This window comes from Numenius arquata, chromosome 2, assembly GCF_964106895.1.
Source record: "Numenius arquata chromosome 2, bNumArq3.hap1.1, whole genome shotgun sequence".
Lineage (NCBI taxonomy): Eukaryota > Metazoa > Chordata > Aves > Charadriiformes > Scolopacidae > Numenius > Numenius arquata.
Window position 1 is genome coordinate 12,238,876 of NC_133577.1, and position 22,959 is coordinate 12,261,834.

General features: G+C 43.4%; 1 protein-coding gene across 1 annotated transcript in view; it reads right to left on the minus strand.

Moving 5' to 3' along the window:
• Positions 1 to 9,157: 9,157 nt before the first annotated feature.
• The window catches only part of MTHFD1L (methylenetetrahydrofolate dehydrogenase (NADP+ dependent) 1 like), a 158,100-nt gene continuing 144,298 nt past the window's right edge, over positions 9,158 to 22,959 (minus strand). Inside the window, exons 27-28 of the mRNA XM_074144426.1 lie at positions 16,003 to 16,111; positions 9,158 to 12,223 (exon numbers count right to left, since the gene is read on the minus strand). Of these exons, the coding sequence (XP_074000527.1) occupies positions 16,022 to 16,111 (90 nt within the window). The 3' untranslated portion in view covers positions 9,158 to 12,223; positions 16,003 to 16,021. The remainder of the gene's footprint in view (positions 12,224 to 16,002; positions 16,112 to 22,959) is intronic.

A 22,959-nucleotide genomic window follows, 5' to 3' on the forward strand; every position in this document is an offset into this window, starting at 1 on the left:
CTGGTGTTATTAATCAGCTTTCTAGTCTAAAGGTGGGCATCCAGACTGAGCCTTACACAGCGCCAAAGTTCACGGGTAGCGTGAGGGAGCAACTCTCAGGGCCAAGGGAAAAAAAGTCACACGTGAGCCAGTACGACAGTAAAATTATTGGCCCTTTCACCACGTAGAAATAGATGCGTTTTGTCTCCTCCAGCAAATCCCCTGGGCCTAATTATTTGCTCTTCTGTCTCCTCAGTCCCTCAGGTCTGTGGACAGTAAGTGTTTGGCAAGCTAGTTTTCACAGTCACTAAATGGTTCTGCAATAAAGCTCAGGACAGTAATTAAGATGAAAATACTTTCCTTCCTGTGTGTCCTCCTTTTAACAGAGCAACTAATGGCAGTGCTCTACCTCAATGTACGGCAACAGAGTACACCTGAAGAAGCAACACCAACAGTATTTTCCAAGCTTGAAGTTGTGCGATACATCTGCCTTTTCCTACTCTTCTTTGTGTATAGCACGGTATTTTTTTGTTGTTGTTGTTGTAGAAATAGAACCATCTACAGATCTTGAATGGTTTAAATTAAAGACACAAGTATGCACTTAAGAGCTGGAAACATTTGCACACTCACAAGTGCAGAGCCAATCTTGCCTCTCATTAAAAAAAAACAACTTCTCAGCCTTTTACAAGAGGCAGCCAAGGCGTTTCTCTCCACTTCAGCTCTTGAAATGCCAGGCAGCATTTACCCAGAGCACTAAGAAGCTATTGCATTATGCCCTAATAGTATCCACATATTGATCATGGGCAGAAGATTTCTAATTGCACATATTTCCGTGATTAAAACGTTCAGACTGAAGTGGTGTTTATAAATTATTCTCTTATACATCAGAAGCCCTTTCCTGTCCTATCTGGCCCAGGCACTCCCTCCTCAGGATGAGGACTCCGTGGGTGATGCAGGGTCGCGTGTCCCTGGAGCAGCCTGATTGCTTCAGGCATGCGGGGGATGCGGGGGGATGCGTGGCCAGGGCGGTGGGACACAGCGGGGACCAGCCAGCAAAAATGTCAGCCTCGCTTTCCCAGGCACCACAGAGCGGACAAGCATGGGTGGATCCTCTCCCACCTGCAAAGGAAGGTACTGTAATTACTAATCTTGTTTCCTTAGATAGGACAGGGGTGATTTATTTGGTATTTTACTCCTATAACACCTTCAGCGTGTGCGTTACCCCTTCGATTTTACTCCTTTCCTGCTGTAGCTGTGTTGCACCACTGAAACATCTTTTCCTGGCCATGAAGCAGAAGTGAGTGACCAGGAGTGAGAGGCTGAGACTGTCGATCAGCGCTGATTAGTAAAGCAGGTCCCAGTGGCCAGCGCTCCCAAGGTGGGGGAAGAAGCTGGGGAACATGGGAGGAATGAGTCCTGGGGAAAGCAGAGTGGGGTTGTGGGTCTGGAGAGGTGAGGCGGTCACACCTCTGTGGCTGGGGTTTGGCAGGCTCCTGCCGGGTGTGGGGAAAATATAGTCACATGAAAAATAATGCCAAGATTCATTTTTTTTTATTGGTCCATGAAACTGTAGTTTCTTAGCGTCTCTCCAAGGCCTTGCAATAAAAGCCCTCCATTTCTCCTGCCAGCGTGGGCAATGAATGGCTGGAAACTGGGACTTTTTCTTTACGTTTTTTCAACTTTGATGGAGAACTTTACTTGTTATTGCATCCACTTTCTCAAAAATAAAGTTGATGGGATTTAAGTATCAGAGCAGCTTTGAAGTCCTGAGCTTAAGTCTCTCCTCTGAACCAAATTTTTGCAGCCTCTCAGTCTGTACAGGTTGAAAAACGATCAATGAAGTCAGTTTGCCCTGTTTTGAGCATTATCTATCGGTGAGATGCAGAAGGGCCAGCTGGATTATCTCCTGTTCATGGGTTGTGACCCATTTTCAGGGCTGAGTAAAGGCCCTTACATGTGAGATTGTAGCAATTTAGGATTTTAGGAACATTACCTTGTCTTGCAATGGATTTACAAACTTAAGTCAGTAAGATTCCTGGTTCTAAAATATAACAACTGAATTACAAGCAGAAATATGTGATAATTAAAATATTCCATGTAATGAAAGTGTATCGCAGTGAGAAGTGGCATTGGGAAGAGTTTGCTCCTTATAAATTTCTTTATCACCATGAAAAGGATCTTGTCTCTCCCTGCCGTCTCCATTTCATACCTTCCTCTCCCACTGGCTCCCTGCTTTAATGAAATCTGTAGTAATTTGCTTGTCTGCCAATTTACAGAATAACTGTTTAGGGACAGGTTCAATATTACAGGATGGTCAAACAAGCAAAAATATCATGGTCACATAAAATCAATTTTCTTGAGGAAGAACAAAAATAAAGCTAATGAGCTCCCTTCCCTTTACTACTTGGTAAGCCTTAGAATAATTTAATATATGCAAATGTAAGCAAAGAGCCATGGAGGGATATACATTTTACTTAGCATTATTTTGGAGGTGATCTGTGCTATTGTACGACATCGGTTTGAGTAAGACGGCCATTTCCAGTTCACATTTACAGATGTGAAAGTGGTGTGTGTGCCTATAGAGATGCACATGTACACACACCCACCTGGCAGCGATCGTCAGTGGCGAGAACAACCCTGTGCTGCAGCCGACGTGTCAAAGGTCAAGTAGAAGTTTTTTTGTAAACCTGGGGAAATCCTGCCCTGAATAACCAATGACTTGACCTTTGCCAGCTATTAGTCTGGTCGGTAGTAATTATCCAAAGCAGATTAAATTATGAGACTCTCAAGGCGAGGTATTTTGCATAGTGAATAAAACCAGGGATTAAACACAGGCACTTTCCGAACGCCAAGGGAGCTGGCAGCGGGGTAACGGCTTCAGAGGAAAACCAAGTAAATTGCAGTTTTCTCCCCTGCTCCTTGCTCCCTTTCCTGAGCTTGCCAGCCCCAAGCGATCCCTGTTGCGGGTTGGTGACCGGGCACCGCTGGCTTATCCAACAGGCTGCAAGTGATACCCAAATAACAGCCCTGTGTTTGCAAACCGGGCAGGCGGTGTGTAGGTCCTGCCTATGGGAACACCTTCATAAACTCCTGTATGCCAGGTGAGGCTATTTTGAGGACAGATGTTAGTTTTCTAAGGCCTGATACCTATTCCAAAAATGCCATCCTGGCTCCCAAGGTACCAGCCATCTCCTCAGGCACCCGCGAAGCATTTCCCCAGTGGCACAGCCGTCAGCCTCAGGATAAGACCGGGCATGTGCGGTCGAGCCGGCAGAGTGGGCAGAGCTGGCTGGAAGGCAGGATCCAGACGCACCGGCTATTCCGACTGGCTTCCCTGCATTGGGACAGCCGATGGAGTGCTTCCCACACCTGCTGTCTCACCTGCTTCAGGTGGGAATGTCTGCATGGGCTGAAGCACCTGGAGGTGGGGGTTTAAACTCATCCCTTTGTTTTCGCAGGAGGAGGTTGTGGAGGGGCTGCAGTTTGCTGCCTCCACCATGGTGAGGGTAACCAACACCCTAACACTGACTAGCAGCTGGGAGACCAAAACCTCTGTCCCACCACAGCTCCTGCTCATCTTACCACACGGCCCTGCAGCTGGCAGCCCGCAAACCACATCTGGCCCCCTCAAGCCAGCCGGGAGTCCCAATGCCATCCCTCCTCCTCCTGTCTGATCCTATGCTGGTGGCTTCCAGATCAGCCGGGCAGGGCTACAGGACACTTTGGTGACCACAGGCTGCTCCAGCACCAGCGTAGTAAGATCGTTTCATGGCTTTGGGCTGGTAATGGCTGCTCCCCTCAGGAAGTGTGTGTGGGGAAGCAGCAGTGGGCTGAGGAGATGCTGTGTGATGAGAAGAAGGAAAACTGTGGGACCAACAGCCATGAGGAGAAAGCAGTATTTCAGATAAGAGGCTTATTGCAAGTATGACTTGAATCCTGGACTGGCTGGAAATTTGTGGAAGAGGAGACCAAGCAAGCAAACGAGGTGAGTCCAAGGCTTCTGGCAAAAAAACAAGAAAGCTCTGTGCAATGGGAGAGTTTGAGATATTTTAGAAAAAAACAAAAAAGGATATTGCAAAAATTTGACAATAAGAACTATATTTTCAGAGAGAAGCAATGCTAGGGTAGTGCAAAAAGCTGGCACCACCACCTTCCTCACCCCTGTGGGGAACAGATGAGCTCAGGGCACCCAGCGAGTGCCCCCTGCCTTGTGTGGGGTGGGCTCTGCCCTCCAGCCTTGTCCTGGGCTAACCCCCGGGGGGAAGGGGCTGCAGGAGGAGTGGGGAGCAGTGCCTCCGTCCCAGGGTGGCTGCAGCCTCCGAGCTGAACGATTATGTGAACTGTCACAGGGGGAAGAAGTATGGCCAGGCACAAAGAGGGGGTGCTGCTGATCTGTCTGAGGTGTCCTCCTGGCTCACCGATTGGGACTGAAGCGTCAGCATTTGGATAAATCGGTGGCACGAGATGTACTGAGAATCTTAACAAAGAGCAAATCGACCTTTCATCAGCCCTTTGCAAACCCTCGGGAGCTGTGGGGAGGGGTGAGAACCTGATGGGGGGTAAGAAATGCCTGCACCTGCCAGACCTCGGTTGTTCTAGAGAAAACTAAAACACCTGAGGGCTCAGGGGGTGGAGTGAGAGCTGGCTCGTCCAGGTGTTAGGACCTTTTTCTTTTTGTTTTTCCCTTCTGGTGGTTTGAAATAAGAGGCCAGGTCATTGCTCTTGAAGTCTGCAGGATGTTGCTTGGACTGCAGCAACCCAGTCAAACGATTGAGCAGGTCAGTGGTCTTAATGTTGTCCCTTTGAGAGGTGGTGGGGAAATAGCTGTAGTGCTTCTGTGGTCCAGGGGAGTGGTGGAGTCATTTGCTCGTGTTGATTTTGGCCTTCAAATCTTTGCAGGAAGCCTTTGGTTTTTCAGCACGCCTTCATGAGAATGATCAAGCCTTCCCATTTACAGGTAGTAAGTGGCCTTAGAATGTGTGACCCAGCTTTGCTGCCTTTGTCCCTAAATCTGTATGTGAAAAGTACAAGTTTACTTGAAGAACTTTTGCTTGCTAACAATTAAAAATTTTGAGCATGTGGTGGGACTTGGACCTCCAGAGGTCCTCTCCATCCTGAGTGGTTCTACATAAACTGTGTGTTTAGTGGCAGCATCTGTACCAGATCGGAATGAATGGTGTATGTGAATATTTAAAATTATTCTAAAATAATTTTATTAGAACAAATACAGACCTCTAACCTGTTGACTCTATGCTGGAATCCTCACTTGTGTTGAAAATAACTTTAAAAAATTGTTTTAAATTTATCTGGAGCCACCTTTATTCTTAACGTACTAGAGGATGGATCTGGAACATTGCATAGGTGTCGAAAGGAGGAGGTGGAGGGTACAGTTAAAACTGGAGTTTTAGTGTTGCAAGTTCTGTTTATTTCAACAAGAACCGTGTTTGGCGCAAACAGATCTTAGAAAAATGTCTCCTTTACATACATTTTGAAATGTTTTTGTCTTTTTTGGGAATGTATAAGCGTGTTCCACTTATTAGCTATTGTATAACATTTAATTATGTAACTATAATATGAAGCACAATAGGTAAAATACAATACTTGTTAAAATATTGTCCGGCTGAAGAGGGAAAGCAATTAATTTTGTAGTAGCGAGGTGATATTTAGCTTGCTAATGTTGTTTCATGGGTGTTTCCTTAATGCATTAAGTACATTGCAGGGATATGTGCAGTGGTTATACGAACCTCGACTTTATATTCACAACCAGTGTATCGGGACACAAATCCTGATGGTCCTTGCTGACCGTTAGTGAACAAACTACGGATGCTCAGGGTTTTCCTCCTGTCTACCCTCCCCACCTGCCAGCTTAACCGCTACGTTTCTGGCACAACTTCACAGTTTCTACTTAGACATGAAGAAAAACCCGAGCGTAAATCTGATAATAGCTCGTATGGGGCTTAACAAAACAAAACTGCCGAGCTAATTCCTATTGGTACCTGTATGTTATAAATTCTGGTTGTCATCTATGTGCCTGTTGGGCACTAGCATTTAAACAAAGCATGCAGAATTTGAAATATGGGCTTGATTTTTTTTTTTTTTTGAGTCCAGCATTTAATTTTATAAATTGTGGGAGAGTTTGGTGTGGCTTTTTGTTTTTAAATCTGCCATGTATGCCTCTCCACATACTGAGTATCCTCTGTCTTCACCTGGTGGTGGGCTGTGGGGAGCAGGGTTTGCCCTGTTTGTAGGGTGGGACGCTGTGGGGAGGGCACCTTGGCCAGCCCTGGACTTGGCGCGGCGCTGTAGCATGACAGTGGAATTTGAGTAATGTTCTCAGTAAAGGAAGCTCCAGTCAAACTGGTTCCAGTGCCGATCGGATCTGAATGGTCCCCAGACACTGGTTTCAAGATCCAGGCAAGGCTTTCTTCAGTCTTGCTGCAGGGAATGCCTGTAAACATTTCTGTAGCTGTTCAGGCTCAAGTCAAGCTGGTTAAGGCAATATGAAATTCAAGGTCAAGAGGTGAAATGCTGCTAAATTTAAGATTCAAGTTTATGCACACGAGTAAATGGTTACTTGGATCATTTCCATTTCAGACGCACTAAGTAAGGTATGGCTCTTCCAGCGTCCGTCTCCCCCTGCAGCTGGGTACCGTTGCCATTTCACGGGAATTATGAACTGAAAAGGTCCTCCCCAAATATGTCTTCCCAAGTATGCAAGCCAAACTGTTCTTGTGCATCCAGGCTTGTATCTCTAAATGTTTGGATGTGGCTCTGTAGGTTCACTTCATCTCCCTTTATACAGGATTAAACAGCATATTCTCCTGTTGGCTTGTTCCTACCTCCAAACAGTGGAGAGACTTGGGCATTAGAGATGCTTGGGATAAGAATCCATTCACAGATGCACAAATGTATCTGATGGGATCTTCTCAGTGGGAGAGAGTGAGGTTTTGGTGGTTTTGTGTTTGTGGTGTGGTTTTTTTTTTTTTTTTTTAAATTTTATTTATTTTTCTTGTGTCAGAGCTTAAAGGGATAAAACTAGAGTACCAGCAGAGAGGTAGTACTTCAGGGAACCTTTTTCCACACAGCTACTATATTTTTTTTTCCCCAGCATGATGTTGGGATGGCAATGCCGTTGGTCCTTTCTGGAGGACTTTCAAAACAGACCATCTGTCTTTTAAACAGCTTGTGGCATTCTGGGTTTGATAATTGCAGGTTGTCTATACAGCTCCCAGACGTGTTTAAATCATTTGGTCATACCGGGTGTAACTCTTCTGCTTCCAAGCTGGTGTGTGGTTTGTTTGTTGCTGAGTAAATGCAGTCATAGGATAGAGATGTCTGAATTTAGCAGAAGGTGAGGTTTTCTTCTGCAGTGACCTACGGCAGAGGAGGCACCTGTGAGAGGGGATGCCATAAATGCAGGAGTCTGAGACTGGTGCCTCCTGCCCAGCTCCACGGCAGTTGTTGCCACCCTGTTGATTCCCTGCAGCTGCTATAGGGGATGCCAGGCGTGAGCACAACGTAAGATCTTCCTTCCTTCTCTGGGGAATTGGTAGTCAACACTGTGAGGAAGAATTGATGGGAAACAGCATGCCGGCTGTGAATTAAAGCATTGGCTCTGGGTCTTCTCTTGTAGTGTTAACTTTCCCTTGGAAGATATTTTAGATGTCTTTTCTTTTTTTAAATTGATGACATCTTTCACTTGCTGGTCATCTCATTTTCTACTATTTCTTTGCACCATTTGATTACATGTGATGGAGACATGCAGGCACTGTGCTATATGCGCAACCAATAAGCTGGGTCCTGAAAAGCTGGAAGTCTTCTCTGGCATTAGGAATATAACTTTGACCAGATGTTGATGGTAATTGAGTTGCAATACCATGATGGGAATCGCTCAGTGGGAAACAGCTTTAAAAATGTCATAACTTAAAACTTGATTTAGTGTATTGCATAAAAGTGAGCATGAATTGTATTTGATACGTTCTCTTTTTATTAGCACTCCACAAAGAAAAGTTCTTACGGTCCCTATAGCATGTGTATTTCAGGTCTTAGAGCTTCCCCAGCGCTAACTCTTTCCACAAGCACTGCAGTTCATAGGTGCACAGAACAGTTTGCCTTGGAAGGGACCTGGAGATCACCCAGTGTAGGGCTGACTTAAAAAGGTCTTCAGGGTCTGGTCCAGCCAAGCCTATGCTGGCATGTAGCAGTCTGGCTCTTCCCAGTCATTACTCAAAGGTTTAAGTTAAAAAGTTTCCTTGGGAAGCAAATATTGAAGATTTGACATAAAAGCTGCATGCACATATTACATATACACAAGCATGAAAGAGTATGTATTTATTACACTCAAGTGCACGGAGCAGGGAACCATTATTATGACCACACTTGTGGAAATATTTGAATTTACCTTACTTCACATAAACACTCTGGCCTTAACCCCCCAGTGCAGGGTGACATGTGTAGCGCAGCAGCCTTGTCCTCAGGCCAAATGCTGGAAGGGGGTTTCACTGTTGCCATTTCAACCCTCTCAAGCAGGGGGTCCTAACTTGGCCTTAAAATTTTTCTCTGAAATATGTTCTCAAAAAATTTTTCTATGAAAAACTTCATGTTAAAAGGGGTGAAACTGGCTACTGTCTGTTGCCACCCCAATAATCCAGCGGAGAGCGAGCCTCCCCCGCCTCCTGCACTCGCTGTGGCTGTTTAGGTGGCCATCAGCTCCAGCCATGTCCTGCTGGAGCCCAAACTTGGTGCTTGAGAGCCATTACGTGTGGGTAAGCTCCTCACTAAAATGTTGTAGAGAAGGTAAAAAGCTGTTAGCTTTTGCATTGCTTGTATTTAAATCCCACCCTGAGAAGCTCACCTTGTTCTTGCACCTGACGTTGTTTCACATAAATCCAGCTGCCAACTGAGAAGTGGAAAGTGTCCAACTGACCCTTGTGTCTGATCTAGCCTTTCACGCCAAGGACCAAAGGCAATAGCAAGATATTTTGGGACAAGGACAGGATGTTAGTCTGGTGTGTCCTTCCCTCCAAACACAAACCAACTTCAGAAGGACTGTACTGGTGGAGAAGGTCCTGTGGACAACCCTCCTGTGCAACAGGCAGGGACCAAGCGCATTAAGTGGCTTAAGAGAAAAGAATGGTCACTAAACAGGCAAGATAGTAAATGAAGAGAGAACAGTATTAAATAATGGATGTACTTTATTAATGAATTCAGACTTGAGACAGGCACCACTTTTGCAAACTGTCCATCAGTACGCAGGCACACTTTATTTTCATGTTCACAGCAACTGACATTCCAGGGTTTTGCATTTTAAAATGCAAACGAAGAAACCCGTCGTACATAGTCTGATGTATCTCAATGTCACTAGTTTTCTGTAGCTCGGCAGTAGCAATAACAAAGTATTCAGTCACTACAAAAAGCAGATCTCCTGGTAATAAACAATGGGGTGGTTTGTAACAGGCTTTAGCAGACTCAGGGGTAAGTAGGGGAAGCCACCTTAGAAAGCTGCCATGTCACAAAACTGCTCAGAGCGGAAGCAAAGGCAGAGAATCCTTCACCTGCAATCACATTCCGAGTAGCAACAAGTGATGCACTTAGCCATAACACTTAACTTGAAAAGATTTCATTCCAAACCCCTTCTTGATGAAGGCATTTGGGCTTGGAGCTAGGGCGGCCCAAGGGAAGGTACGGTGGCAGTTTCTACAGCTCAGCTGATGGCCAATAACTCAGTCCCTTTGGATTATGAGACAGAAGCTGCATGCCAATGTGGATTATCTTTAACAAATCTAAAAAACTAAAAATGAAACTAAAAATGAACTGAAAGAACCCAAAATGTAACAGCTCAAGGGACTTTGCAGATAGTTAACCAGATGGGGGGGGGGAGCTATGACAAAACAAGAGAGGGTCATTCCAGCTTTCCTTGAATTATTGAAGCTATCAAAACAATATAACAAATCCTGTGCATGTGACGGTAGAAAAAAAAATTACAGGATGTTTGTCAACTCTCAACTAACTGAGCTGGAATGGTGTTTTTGGGAAAGTCAGATAAACAGTCCCAGCACATGTGGCCTGAAGGGACAACACGGACACTACAATGCAGAAAGCGTGTGGGTATCACACCGTAGTTTGAAGTTACTTATAAAACCTGTTGCTCAGACATCCATATCCCATATGGGATCTTCACAGGCAGGCAGCTAGCGCCACGTTTATTATCCCACACTGCACGGAGATAGGTCCAACACAATTGTCAGTGACCAAAAGTAGGGCACCATTATGGTTTTCCAAATGTCTTCAGGCAAGATGGAGGGAAAACCTCATTTATTTTTCTTGAAGGAATGCTACTAGGAAAAACTATGGCTGGAAACCACGCTGATTTTCTTCTGGAAGTCTTTGGATTTTTCTAGGCTGGATAGCTCAGTGTGAGCCGGACTAAATTACAACACAGCTATGTGTATGAATAACGTGGTTGTATTTTGGGGTACAGTTTAATAGAAAATATCAGAAATTTCTCTCCCCAGTAGCTGTGAGAGCCACACTTGAATCTTGCTTTCTACTGATCATGTTTGTCCTGCCCAGTGTAATTAAAGCATCCCCAGTCTAGGCTGTTATGAGTTCTGCCATCTAATCAGGCTAAAATATCAACTAGCTCTATTTTTTTTGCGTTTATCTTCACAGCAACCCCCACGGTGCTGGGGGACCACGCTATGAATAGAACATGTCTGAAATGCAGTCAGCAGACATTTCCGTGCTACTCCAGGGAAGGCACAGATAATTATTTTAATTGTCCCCAGTTTGCTCTTCTGTCCATAATTATAGTTTTGAGTTTATAAATAACAAAGCATGATTTTAAAAACCAAAACAAACCCCTCAATTACAACACAGTTCCTGAGATAATTAAGTCTCCAAATGTGGCTGCATAGAAGGGAACCAAAACTACATCGCAGAAGCCCATAACATACAGATGTGCGTAAGCAGAGCAAAGCGACAGGATGGAAAACGTCACCAGGAAAATAAACTCTCTCATCATTATTTCACTGCTTCTTACCTAAAAAAACAATGGCCTATTGTTTCGATTCAACCTATTGTTCTGTTGCATTTTTTGCTATTGAAGAAACCAAGAGTCAGTCAGAGAGAGCTTCCTGAGGAGCAGCAGCTTGAAAAGCTGAATGCAGTTATCCTGTACCTAAGGCTTGTTTTGATGCAGATTTAGGAAAAAAACGTAAAAGGCAAGTTACTGAGGTAAATTAAAGCCCACTGTTTAGGATTTAGCATGTTTGACTACCCCTTTCAAATAGAAAACACACTCCAGTTTTACAAGTACGGTGGTTAAAACCTGCACCACGAAGCAGACCAAGTCTCTGCCCTGTGGCATCCTTGCTTGGTGGCCGCTCCTCTGTTGTTACTGACTGTTGTGCACTGCCAGGAACAGGACAAGAAAAACTCTGGGTCGGGAGCCAGCACAGCAGGAGGCTTCATTAGCCACGAACAGGAGCAAAACAAGGCTTCAGAAGGAACCGAACAACCAGCTTCACCACAAGCGGCACAAAATCAGCTGGACAGCCTGTAACATACGCTCTGGATAAACAGAGACCTATGGATCTGAGACAGCTATAGCTTAAGTGTTTCAAAAGATCTTTGCCCGACAAGGAAACAAATTGTATATTAAAAACCTTTTACAAAACACATGCACTGGTTCTTTCTCTGCTTAATATCTTCCTTGCTTGAAGCTTGGCTGTTGCCCAAACGCATCCAGAGCAACGCTTGATGATAACTCAAAAATGCGCAGTTAATCTGTGTGTAGTCTCAGCTCCTGAATGCCAGGACCAAAAGTGTATTTTTCAGCAAGAAATAGTCTTGATCACCCAGTACAATCATGTTAACGCAAGTTTTTAGATGGCTAAGATAAGGAAAATATGTCTGTAAACTCCTTTGAGAAAAGACGAAAACTCTAAGGTGAAAAATTTCTCTTTTTCTCAATGTCATTTTATCCATAAACAAGTATAAGCCCCAGTAGAGAGCTTCCAGCACCACAGCAAGAAAAACTTTAGCTTGCCTTTTTTTTTCCTTCTTTTTTTTTTAACCTTACAGCTATATTTCATCATAAAAACTAGTTTGAAGAAAGAGTAAACTTTTGCTCTTTGGTCTATCTTGACATTCCTCTAGAGACACGTAACAGGAATATTTCAGATTCATTTTTGTCTCCTACTTGTAGGAAACAGGAAAGTTGCAGTTCTTAATTTCCAGGCTTCTGAAATGAGAAAGATAAAGAATTTATATGTTGAAAGAAGACATCTTTGCTTTCTTCAAATAAAAAAAATAAAAATAGAAGCATTACAACCCAAAAGCAGTGTTTTAGTGAAATTGGCTACTTTTACCTCAACCACAATAAGCAAAAGCATTTAGTTATGCCACATGCACCTCCCATTTATTATCTGCGTAACCCTACTAGGTGAGAAACAAAAATCTGTACTCATATTCCAGTATGATATGACTTTAGATTGTATGTTATTGTAGTAATTGCTGCTGACTGAAAGCCATTACTGTGGAATGAAATGAAAATAAGTCACTTTTTTGTTTCATCGGCTCTATTTTGTGTATGCAAAGGAAAGGTCTTCAAACACCTCCTATCCATACCTGAATGAATGAAACCATCTAACAAGCAGCTTGCAACTTTAGGACATCCATTTTGGTGTCCTCCCCTCATGGGGTTCCTTATGGCTGTGAAGATGCTCAGAGTCAGAGCTCTGGGATTCTCTCTCGCATTCAGAAAAGCTCTGAGGGTGGCAAAATACCCGTGCTGTGTATTACAATCACTCTGATGCTCTGCCAGTTTTGAAGAGGAGGCAAGTGCAAGAATATATTTGCAACTGTGGACAGCCATGGCCTTCCTAAGTCATAACCAACCGAGGAAAACAACCACCCCCCCACCATCAACCCACATACCCAAAGTCACATTAGCACAGTATGAGCAGGCACCTGCTGATGATTAAATTAGAGGGATCCTCAGGGCTCACAAGGGTTCTTAACAGCCTTTACTTTTGCAGTGTGGGTCAGGTTCATAAGTTTTAAAAAATTATTTCTTCTTAATGGCAGACTTCATGGAAGTAATTCTTATTCTGACTGGTCCTATCTACAGATAGGTCTGAAGGAAATAATTTCAATTATCTTAGTGTATGAGCTGGGCAGTATAATTTAAACATGGTACTGGCCAGTACTGGTACTGGCCAGTGAAGAACTAGCCAGATTCCTTTGGGTTCATTTCCAGATATTAATATGTTTCAGTTTTTTAATAGAGCACATTGCTCCTACAGAAAGACTGTAATATGTTGTCTTTCATATATTAACTATTTGTCAACAGAAAAAAAAAAAGCTGACTTTTTCAACAAAGTGTTTACTTTCTTAGAGTACATTCCAATGACTGGTATTCTGCAAACTTTTGTGAGAACTATCATCTGCTTCATTAACGCAGTGAAGGGGTGGAGAAAAATCAGAGAGGTTAATGACATCCAATGTTTCAGCTCAGTAAGAACCCCACACAGGTACCCCAGCAGCAGGAACTTTTGCCTGTGTCTCTTTCACAAGTCTCATGAGGCTGTGTATTGCAGAGGAGGATAAAAACTGCACACCAGAACAACTGTTCTCAGCTCTGCATGTATGTTTATAATGAAACATCTGCAGCTCTTCCACAAATTTCTAAATATTTTTCAATTACCACATCTTAAAGACTTGAATCAGTACTAATGAGTTGGCACAGTATCATATTACTAGAAATTCTACAATGTACACTAAAACCCTAAGAAAAGAAGACAAACTAAATGTAAACAAAATAAAAATCCTTGATCTGCCACCATAGAAACAAAACCACAAATACTTCATAGAGTAGTACCAGCTAGAGTGTGGGTTCACTTCAGTAAATGTGTGAAAGCAAAGAGTAATACTAAACTTCTCTACAGAAAGTTTGGAATAAAGATTACACAGGAATATAGTTTTTTCTGTCCAAAATGAGAAATGTACAAACCTAGCACATGAACTGGATGAATTTTAGAGCTGATGAACACTGACTACCTTGTGTGGTGCTCACTGGGTATTACAATACTCTCAAGACATTTATTTAGATTGTTAAAGGTAGTAACACAGCTGAATATGTGCCTATATTGATGAAAAATATATATGATCTGCCTGTTTTTACTTTAAAAGGCTTAAACTTGCCGAATCATTCATCTGTCTGATGCCACCAATACCTCCATAGTGAAATTAAGATAATTTTTTAAGAGTTGGATATACTCCTACCTGACTGATGTTTTTGTGACTTTGTTAGTATTGCTTTTTACATCTGAGAAAATGCTATCACTGACTAAAAGCCAAGTTTAACATTTTCATTTCATGCACAGCTTCAAATGAAAGACCTTCACAGTTGGAATGGAGGATTTAATCTGCTTAATTATCACTGTTCTTCAAAACTCAGCAATCCGTGGTTTGGATGGAACTGTGTAAGACGAGGCAGTAAAAGCACCGATTAAGCAGGCTATGTGAATCTGCATGTAGATTTTACATTAGGATTCTGCAGTCATTTCAAATGATTCAGAAGCAATTACATGACTGACAGATGATGACTCAATATGTATGCATGAAGCCCATCGCACATATAATGCCCATCAGTAGCAAAAATGGGATACATGCCAAGAAGTGGTATGCCTAACACCACCCAGCAACTGAACAGTCAGTGATGGTTTACATATAAGCCAATTACATAGTAATTAGTACCTGTGCATGCTGGTTAACTTTCAAGCTAACTGCTTTTTACTTGTCTTGACTGGCACACACGAAATGGCAGAATCTGCTCTCAGCAGATGTTATGTGAATGCTGTGACATTCAGGTATGGGCAAGCGAACAGTTAATGTGGTCTGAATGGTAATCTCACTGGGTTCTGTCTCCCCTCCTCCAAAAAATCCCCAAAACACAGAAAGAGAAAATGAAAGCCAGTTCTCTCAAACCAGAGCAGGCAGGGTTTGCTAGAGCAGAGCTCAAGTGCCTGGGCACATCTACCTCAAAGCTGTGGCTGATCTGGGGTCCCTTCACAGTCCTATCAGCTGACAGTAATATTGTTGTTCTGTGTAAAGGCAACCCTCTTACTCTCCAGACCGATTTACTGAGGGAAGGGAGAGAGTTAAGTGCTGAGAGGAGAAAGTCCCATCACAGGCACACAGGGTTTGCCTCAGTCAGGGTAACATCCTCCCTCACTCCGCTTACTATGTGACAGAGTTAAGATGGAGTAGCATGGAATATTTTCATAACAAGTTGGATTTTTAAGTGAGGGACATGAGCTCCACAAAATTAAAACAGGACACCAAGAAGATATACTTAGAGGAGAGGAGGAGGAGGTGGTGGTGGAACGGGTGGGGGAACTTCAAGGAAAAGGGAGAGAACCCAGCATGAAAAACAGACAGGCTAAGAGGACAGATTCATGTCCCTGAAATGCTTATTACCGTTTGAGAGATATGACAGCAATAAGGAAAAAACAAAAACATGAAAAAACAAAGCAAAGCTCATGAACAAGCTGAGAAACTTCTCCCCTTGTATCTACGTAATGACAGAAACACAAGAGAGTAGTATCAAAGATGAACTAGATTATTTCTTTTGAGGCGACTAACACGACACGATTTCTTCAGACTGACTTTTTCCATAGCCAAGAGCGGTACAGTGGCAGAACCAGCTCCTTCTCATGCCAAACTGACAGAGGCAGGACATCCAAAAGGCACCATCAATGTCCACCATTGGTGTACACCAGCAAAGTGCTGGCCACCATTCAGCAAACGAGAAACTCTTGTGACAAAGCGCACATTATGAAATATTCCCCCAAGTCTCCCCAAGGAGAAGTCCTTAAGGAAGATATCCTTTGTCCTTGTGTGAAGCCCTTAGTGAAACCAGGGCCTAGATAAACTCCTGACAACCTTTTTTTTATATACATATTAGAGACAAACATCCTCCTCCAAGCTGGAACAGGAAAATAAAGGCTGTTGACCGACCTGAATTTGGACATCACTCTCAAAACAATCCTTTCACTTGCTCTGTGACGGGGTCAAGGTCAATGTCATAGAAGCACGGCCTCGTGGGCAGCCCTGGCATGGTGCTCATCTGTGGGAACAATAAAATGAAGTTATACTCCCGCACCTGTAAGCAGATAATCACTCCACCCATGTAAACTTTAGATTAGGAGAAAGGCTGCATTGTTCATCATGGATTCAAACGCAGATGTGCTCTCCGCATTTTTTGTTTCTGTTAAAAATGTCAAGCTTGGTACTTTTTGGATTCATTTTTAAGTGTACGCTTCTAAAAGAGAGGAAAGAGAAAATAAAAGCCAGAAAATACAGGCTAGCATAGCAACCTAAGAATAAACTCCTTAACAAAATAAAGACACTTTGGGACTTGTTCCTCAAAATATTTATCCAGAACATTTATCCGTTTATATCTACTAGGAAAAATCAAACAGGAAAAGGTAAGGACATAATTGCCCGAATTCACCTGGTGATATGAATGTGTTGAACTTGGATCTCTCCCACAGAAAACCAGAATATAGGAGCAGAATTAATCGCAACACTTTCCTGACTGATTACTTGATGTATGGAACAAATTGGAATAGTTAAGTAAATGTACATGGGTTATAGTTGAATCCTAATTTAGCAGTTAGAATTAGCAGGTTGAGATATGAAGCTAAAGCAACCCAATTATGTCAAACTATACGTAATTAAGATCCTGATCTAGCATAAGACACCACCATCTGCATACTTTTAAACACGTAAATACTTCCATGGACTTAAAGTACACTGTCAGCTACAGCTCTGCTCATGCTACTTCTACTATTACTTACAGTTGTCATTTTAGCAGCAATTGAAGATGTGTAGATGGTGTGGAAATCTTGAGGTGCTGGTCAACAATACTTAGGCCAATTTAAAGCAGAGGTACCCCAGCTTCTCACTTCCCCTGCCTCAGGAATGCCCCCTTCTCCCTCACGAAGGAGATGTCTGCAGAGCAGGTTCAGCAGAATAATGCTATTTTTTGATCTGCTTCATCTTCTCCTGTTTCAGCAACTTGACCCAAGAGGGGCTTCCTCGGCCCCAGTGCCAGCACTGGCACAGGGTAAAGGCTGCGACTGTGGGGCAGTTTTAAGGCAGGACCAGTTTTGATCAACCTGAACCACTCTGGATTCACACCCTGTCTTCCTAGGATAACTGTTAGAAGCCCTGACTATCCCACCACATTTCCACTAATTCAAGGCACTCTAAAAATAGCATTTGGGCTCAAGGACTCCATAAACCCTTTTGATATCTTAACCTCAGAGGTGGAGGATGCCCCTCCTATATTAGGCTCTATACTAATACCCAAAGAGATGAAAGACATTGCAATCTCTGGAAACAAACCCGGAGTTCAACTTAGCTCAACCGTTTGTTGGCTAAGAGCCTTTAAGTATTAAAACTTATTTAACAGATGCTAGATTTTGAGGAAGAAAATTTTAGCTGGGGCAAGTCAGTGGAGCTCATTAAAGTTGGACTGATGTGACCACAGGAGATAACCTTCAAATATGGCTGTGTAGGAAAAAGCCCACCACACTGGCTTGAATACCAGACACACTCTGAACACAATAACCTATGGAAAGGGTCAGATTAAGGTGCGTTTTCATGATGTGAGCTGAAACCCATTGCTGAAAGGGGACAGTTGCACCCTGTGAGCCCCTGGGATGATTCCCCCTTGGAGCTGGCTCTGGCACTCATCTTACTGCAACAACCTCATTCAACACATTGAACTGATGAAAATACGTGTTTTTGTGGCCAGGGTTGGTCAGCTGATGAATTAAATCTGCTTACTGCATAAGCAGATCACCACCAGGCCACTGGATGCAGGGGAGCAGCCAGAGGACGCCGTGGCCATCACCTCCCAGCAGAGAGCACGGGGCTTGGGCGGCTTCCTCCCTCTGTCCTCCCAAATTCCCCAAGGAGCACAGCTCAGCTACAGTGTTTTCTCTGGCCAAAGGCAAGCTCTAACAGGCTAATTGCTCTCAAAAGAGGAAAAATACATGACCACCATCCTAGCTCCTCCAGAGAGACAGATTTACAGTCCCCCCCTCGGGCTGGAGCAGGCTGTATTTCTTTGTAAATCAACCTGTTCCGCTGCATATTGGGTGCCTGAGTTAGCATCTCCCTTATGCTTCAGCTTCGCTGATGTAACGTTTCCATCACGGGAATACAAGCCAACTGTAAGATCTCTCCACCACAGTCCCATTTACTGCAGAAAGCTCTGCTGCCATTTCAGAGGTTAGTCCCACGTTGGGCAGGGGGAAAGGAGCTCGGGGAGCTCGGTACCGCTGCAGCCATCAGCTCAACTGAGACCTAGCTCTGAGAAAAAACAATGCAACAAGCTCTTTTAGTGGACTCGGTACATTTCCTCTGTTTTTAAATATAGTCCTTCCTGATCTTTTGTTATTGCACACAGTAGGATTAAAAGACAAAACTGTCAGCTTGCATGGACCAAACCCTGCCACTGATTGCACGACATCATTTTATTGTCTGACGTTGTCTTGGCGTCTTAGCTAAGTACTAAAACACCTTGTTACTATTCTTTATCCGTTGGCCACACTAGTTGGACTACTACATCATTAGCATTACTGAATTATTTTCTGATTCATCGCAGTTTATGAGTTAATGCTTGACAAGAAACTCCCTTAATGAATTACATTTGGCTGGGAGGGGAATGAACAAATTGCCAAAGACAACTTTCTGGTTACTTGGTGACATCCGAAAGTAAAGTCCCAAATTCCAGGTTCCTCCTCCCCACCCCCCACGCCTTTTTTTTTTTTTTTTTTTTTAATTTTTTTAATATATCTACGAGCTTGGTCAGTCTTCATTTGCCCTGTATAATAAAAACAAGAATCAGTTTAGGGGAGTTTTTCCTTATTTTCTTTAAAAGAAAAGTCCTACATGTGTGCTTTGGGTTTGTTTTTTTTCATAGGCCCAGTTCTACACTGGTGTAACTCCACTGTATTAACTAATGGAAATCCATTACATCTATAAAATGTGAATAATAAACCAGTTTATTGCCAGTTCAGGGAATAAATTTTCAATATGAGAATGTTTGTAAGTCAACAAAAGGGAATGAGTTCATCCGAATTAAAATTACTGCTGCGTAAAATGAAGTACAGGGCAAAAAAACCCACAGAGGAAACACCTTGGGATGAATACCTATGCGAATTACAGAGTGAAAATAAAATACATCCTGTCACTTTCCCCATGGCTCGGTCTTCCAAAGAGGCAAAGCCGGGCAGATTTACAATCATTTCTCTCTGCTCTCATTATTTGAGCACACAGAGGTAACGTGCAGCAGAATCCATCCCTTTTTTATTACTTCAAGGTCAATAGGAGGAGACGGCTGGCTGGCTGAGGAGATTACTGCCGATTATTCCCCCGCCAGCCCTCCATTTCTTTCCTGCAGCCAAAACCGCAGGAGAGAAAAAGCGGGCTCAATGGAGGCTTCAGCTGACTGGCTTCCCGCAGGGCTGCGGGATCAGAACAATCCTCTTCCCTCTTGCTGTTCTCCACCATGCTGAACGAAGGCACTAACGAGCGAGCTCACAGGCTGTCCTGAACCGCAGCAGCCACGACCCAGAAGCATCCCCTTCTCTCTTTCCTAAGTAACCAGAGCCCAGATTATTGCGCGCGGAGGGGAGGATGCTAACCTGCCCCCCGGCTGCAGCACAAACCGTACCTGCGCAGTGGCTGGCAGACTCCCTCCACCTCTCCACGGCTTTCTGAGATAACTACTTACTAAAACGACTTCATTTCTAAAACTTGAAAAAAGGATGATGAGCAGTGAAAGAGAAAATATGCCTGAACCATAAATCACTCTGGTAATCAGCAGGTACGTACGGCATGAAAAAAAACAACAACAACAAACCACAGAAATTTATAGTCATATGGCAGCTTGCTAGGCGTCTCATACAATATACACCCTCTATACGTTGCATGGAGATCAGCACAACTCTCCACTCTAATATAACAACGTTTGGGCTGTAGATTGGTAGCTACGCAACATCACACAGCGTGGCTGCGAGAAAAGAGTGGGGTAAGAAGCAGTGAATGACAACACATTACCCACTTAAGACCACAAACTGAATTCAGGTAGCTGAAATAATCAGTACTTCATTTGACCAAAACTGTCATTATCACACTTCCCCTGGGAGAAGGAATATATAAGGCATAAACTTTGCACCTTAAGACTTAATGCAATTCTTATGAATGCGTTATGCAGGGGAGAAAAAAAAAAAACAACCAGTTTTTATGAAGAATTAATCCACCTGCTGCCCAAAATATATCACTTCGGAATTAATAGGGATTAGTTTTGTAGGAACTCACTGGAATGAACCATTTTCTTTGCAAACCATGCAACTGTTTACACAGCCGTGAGAGCAAATCAACTGCAGAAAGACAAAGTGAAAAATACAATGCCTATTTAGTACTATGGCACTCATGTTTAGGAGGCAAAAGCAGCAAGTCTTATCAGTTAGCTACCCTGAGGATCATTTATGTTCCTGGAAATGCACAACCGGTGGAAGATAAAATACAGGTTTTGTTAAGAAAGCCTGAAGGCTACTTTTACTAGAAATTTATGGTCTTTCAGAAGTTTACCTACATGACTAAACAAAAATAACACAAGGAGCATCCTTACAAAAGGAGGATGCCAGTTATTTTCAAGGAAGCTATATGAAAAGTGCTGTTCCACATCCTGTCTGAGAACCCATCCACTGTCACTGGAAGAGTGACTAAATTGAGCTTCCCTGGACTTTCACTTAAATTACAGTTACATGTTGACTTGTAATTTTAGTTGGCCATAAGGTCTACGTAACAGTTGCACAGTCAAGCACTGAGGACTCTGCTAGCCAGGTTTGTTATGGTCCCAAGAGGAACTATACTGCTGAGCTTCACAGAATCATAGAATGGTTAGAGTTGGAAGGGACCTTAAAGATCATTGAGTTCCAACCCCCCTGCCATGGGCAGGGACACCTCCACTAGAGCAGGTTGCTCAAAGCCCCATCCAGCCTGGCCTTAAACACTTCCAGGGATGGGGCAGCCACAACTTCCCTGGGCAACCTGTTCTAGTGCTTCACCACCCTCACAATAAAGAATTTCCTCCTAATATCTAATCTCCCCTCTTCCAATTTAAAACCATTACCCCTTGTCCTGTCACTACATCTCCTGACAAAGAGTCCCTCCCCATCTCTCCTCTAGGCTCCCTTGAGATATTGGAAGGCTGCTCTAAGGTCTCCCCAGAGCCTTCTCTTCTCCAGGCTGAAAGCTTCCCTTTTTACCATACAAACACCTATCAGTGGTTGACATATCCTGCCTTTTACTTCAAGTGTGTATACATGCATTCATATATGTATCTATATATTTTTTTCATGTATCTATATGAACAATCCTAATAGGACCTGAGATCACCTTAACTGGGTTAGCACAATGGCATGATGTGCAAAACAGATGGTCCTGAGGACTACATCCAACTCATGTTTAGTGTCTTTTTCACCCATGAGACAAGATGTGCCTGTTTTACAGGCATAGCATGGTTTCTAGATAGAGAAAGAAAACCAGAGGAATCTGTACTTACACAAAATAGGGAAAACAGACGATTAGAAGATAGGAAAAAAATCAGCAAACACCTTATTGAGGAAACCTCCCTATTCTGTGGCTTATGGAGTTATTGTCGCATTTGACAAGAGGTGCAAGTAGTTCATATAATCTAATTTTATCCTTTTGTTAATTAAACAAGACAACCCACAACCATTTCAAACTTGAAACACTGCAGAAAACAGATGTTGTTTCTCGAGAGAATCTAGCATACATGTGACTGCAGATGACTCCTCAATAAAATCTGATGGGGTGAATTGCACATCCCATACTCCCTCAGCAAGAAACAATACAATAGGAAACTCAAGAATAGCTCTATAAACCTGCATGCATTAGGTTCAACGTGCCAGAATGTGTTGGAATCCTGAGGCGCAGCACGAAGGAGCTACGCTTCAGGGTTTCAGTAACGTTTCCTAGTGTGAGCTAGAGCTCTGAAAGACAGATCCACCACCAGAAATTTGCTCCCCTGCAGCGCATCTGTCAGTCTCAGCGCAGGCGAAGCTGAAAGGAAAAGCTTTCCTCCCTTCCTCTGAAGAAATCCCTCCAGGTCTCCAACCTTGCCTGCCTTTAGAAGCACTCGTTATCTCCAGTGACAGATTACTCCCACTGACACCTGTGGGGCTGGCCACGCACTGGAAGCCAGCACCAGGGGAACTGCAGTCCATGGGGTGGGAGAGGGAGATTATCAGTCACCTCACTGCACTGCATGAATGGAGGAGTGAGTGCAGGTCTCATTACCGGATGCCTCAAGGTCCCTGCACTCCCCATTTTAAACCCACACTTGGAATTTTTTCATGAGACTATCCATGCAATGAGGGTAGCGGGTAGGACAACAGCACTCTGAAGCATGGGACTGTGCAAACACTTCCAGTGAGCGGTGACTTATTTAGTCTTCAAACTGGCCTGTCCTGCACTGCACAGAGGCACTCAGTGGGCGATGAAGAGGGAAGCCAGTGCACAAAAATTAGGCAGCATATCCTAAGTATCTCCAGCATCAGCTTGCAGTTTGTTCCACAGGACCGGAAAATTCCCCTGCTCTGCAGAGCTCTGTCACTTCAGAGGCAGCCCATATTTCCAATGACAGATGAAAAATAAATTTACATGAAAATGACAGAAAAGAATAATTGTTTGAGTATTGTTCGTCTTAATTAAAAGAAATACAACAGAATGAAATGGCCAAAACAAAATATACACAATTTAGTCTACACACATACACACACCCCAGTCCTCCATATCCAAGAGGGGAACAACACCATACCCAAGACTGAACTGATGCTCAAGTGACCTTTCACCACCTCTTAAAAACAAACA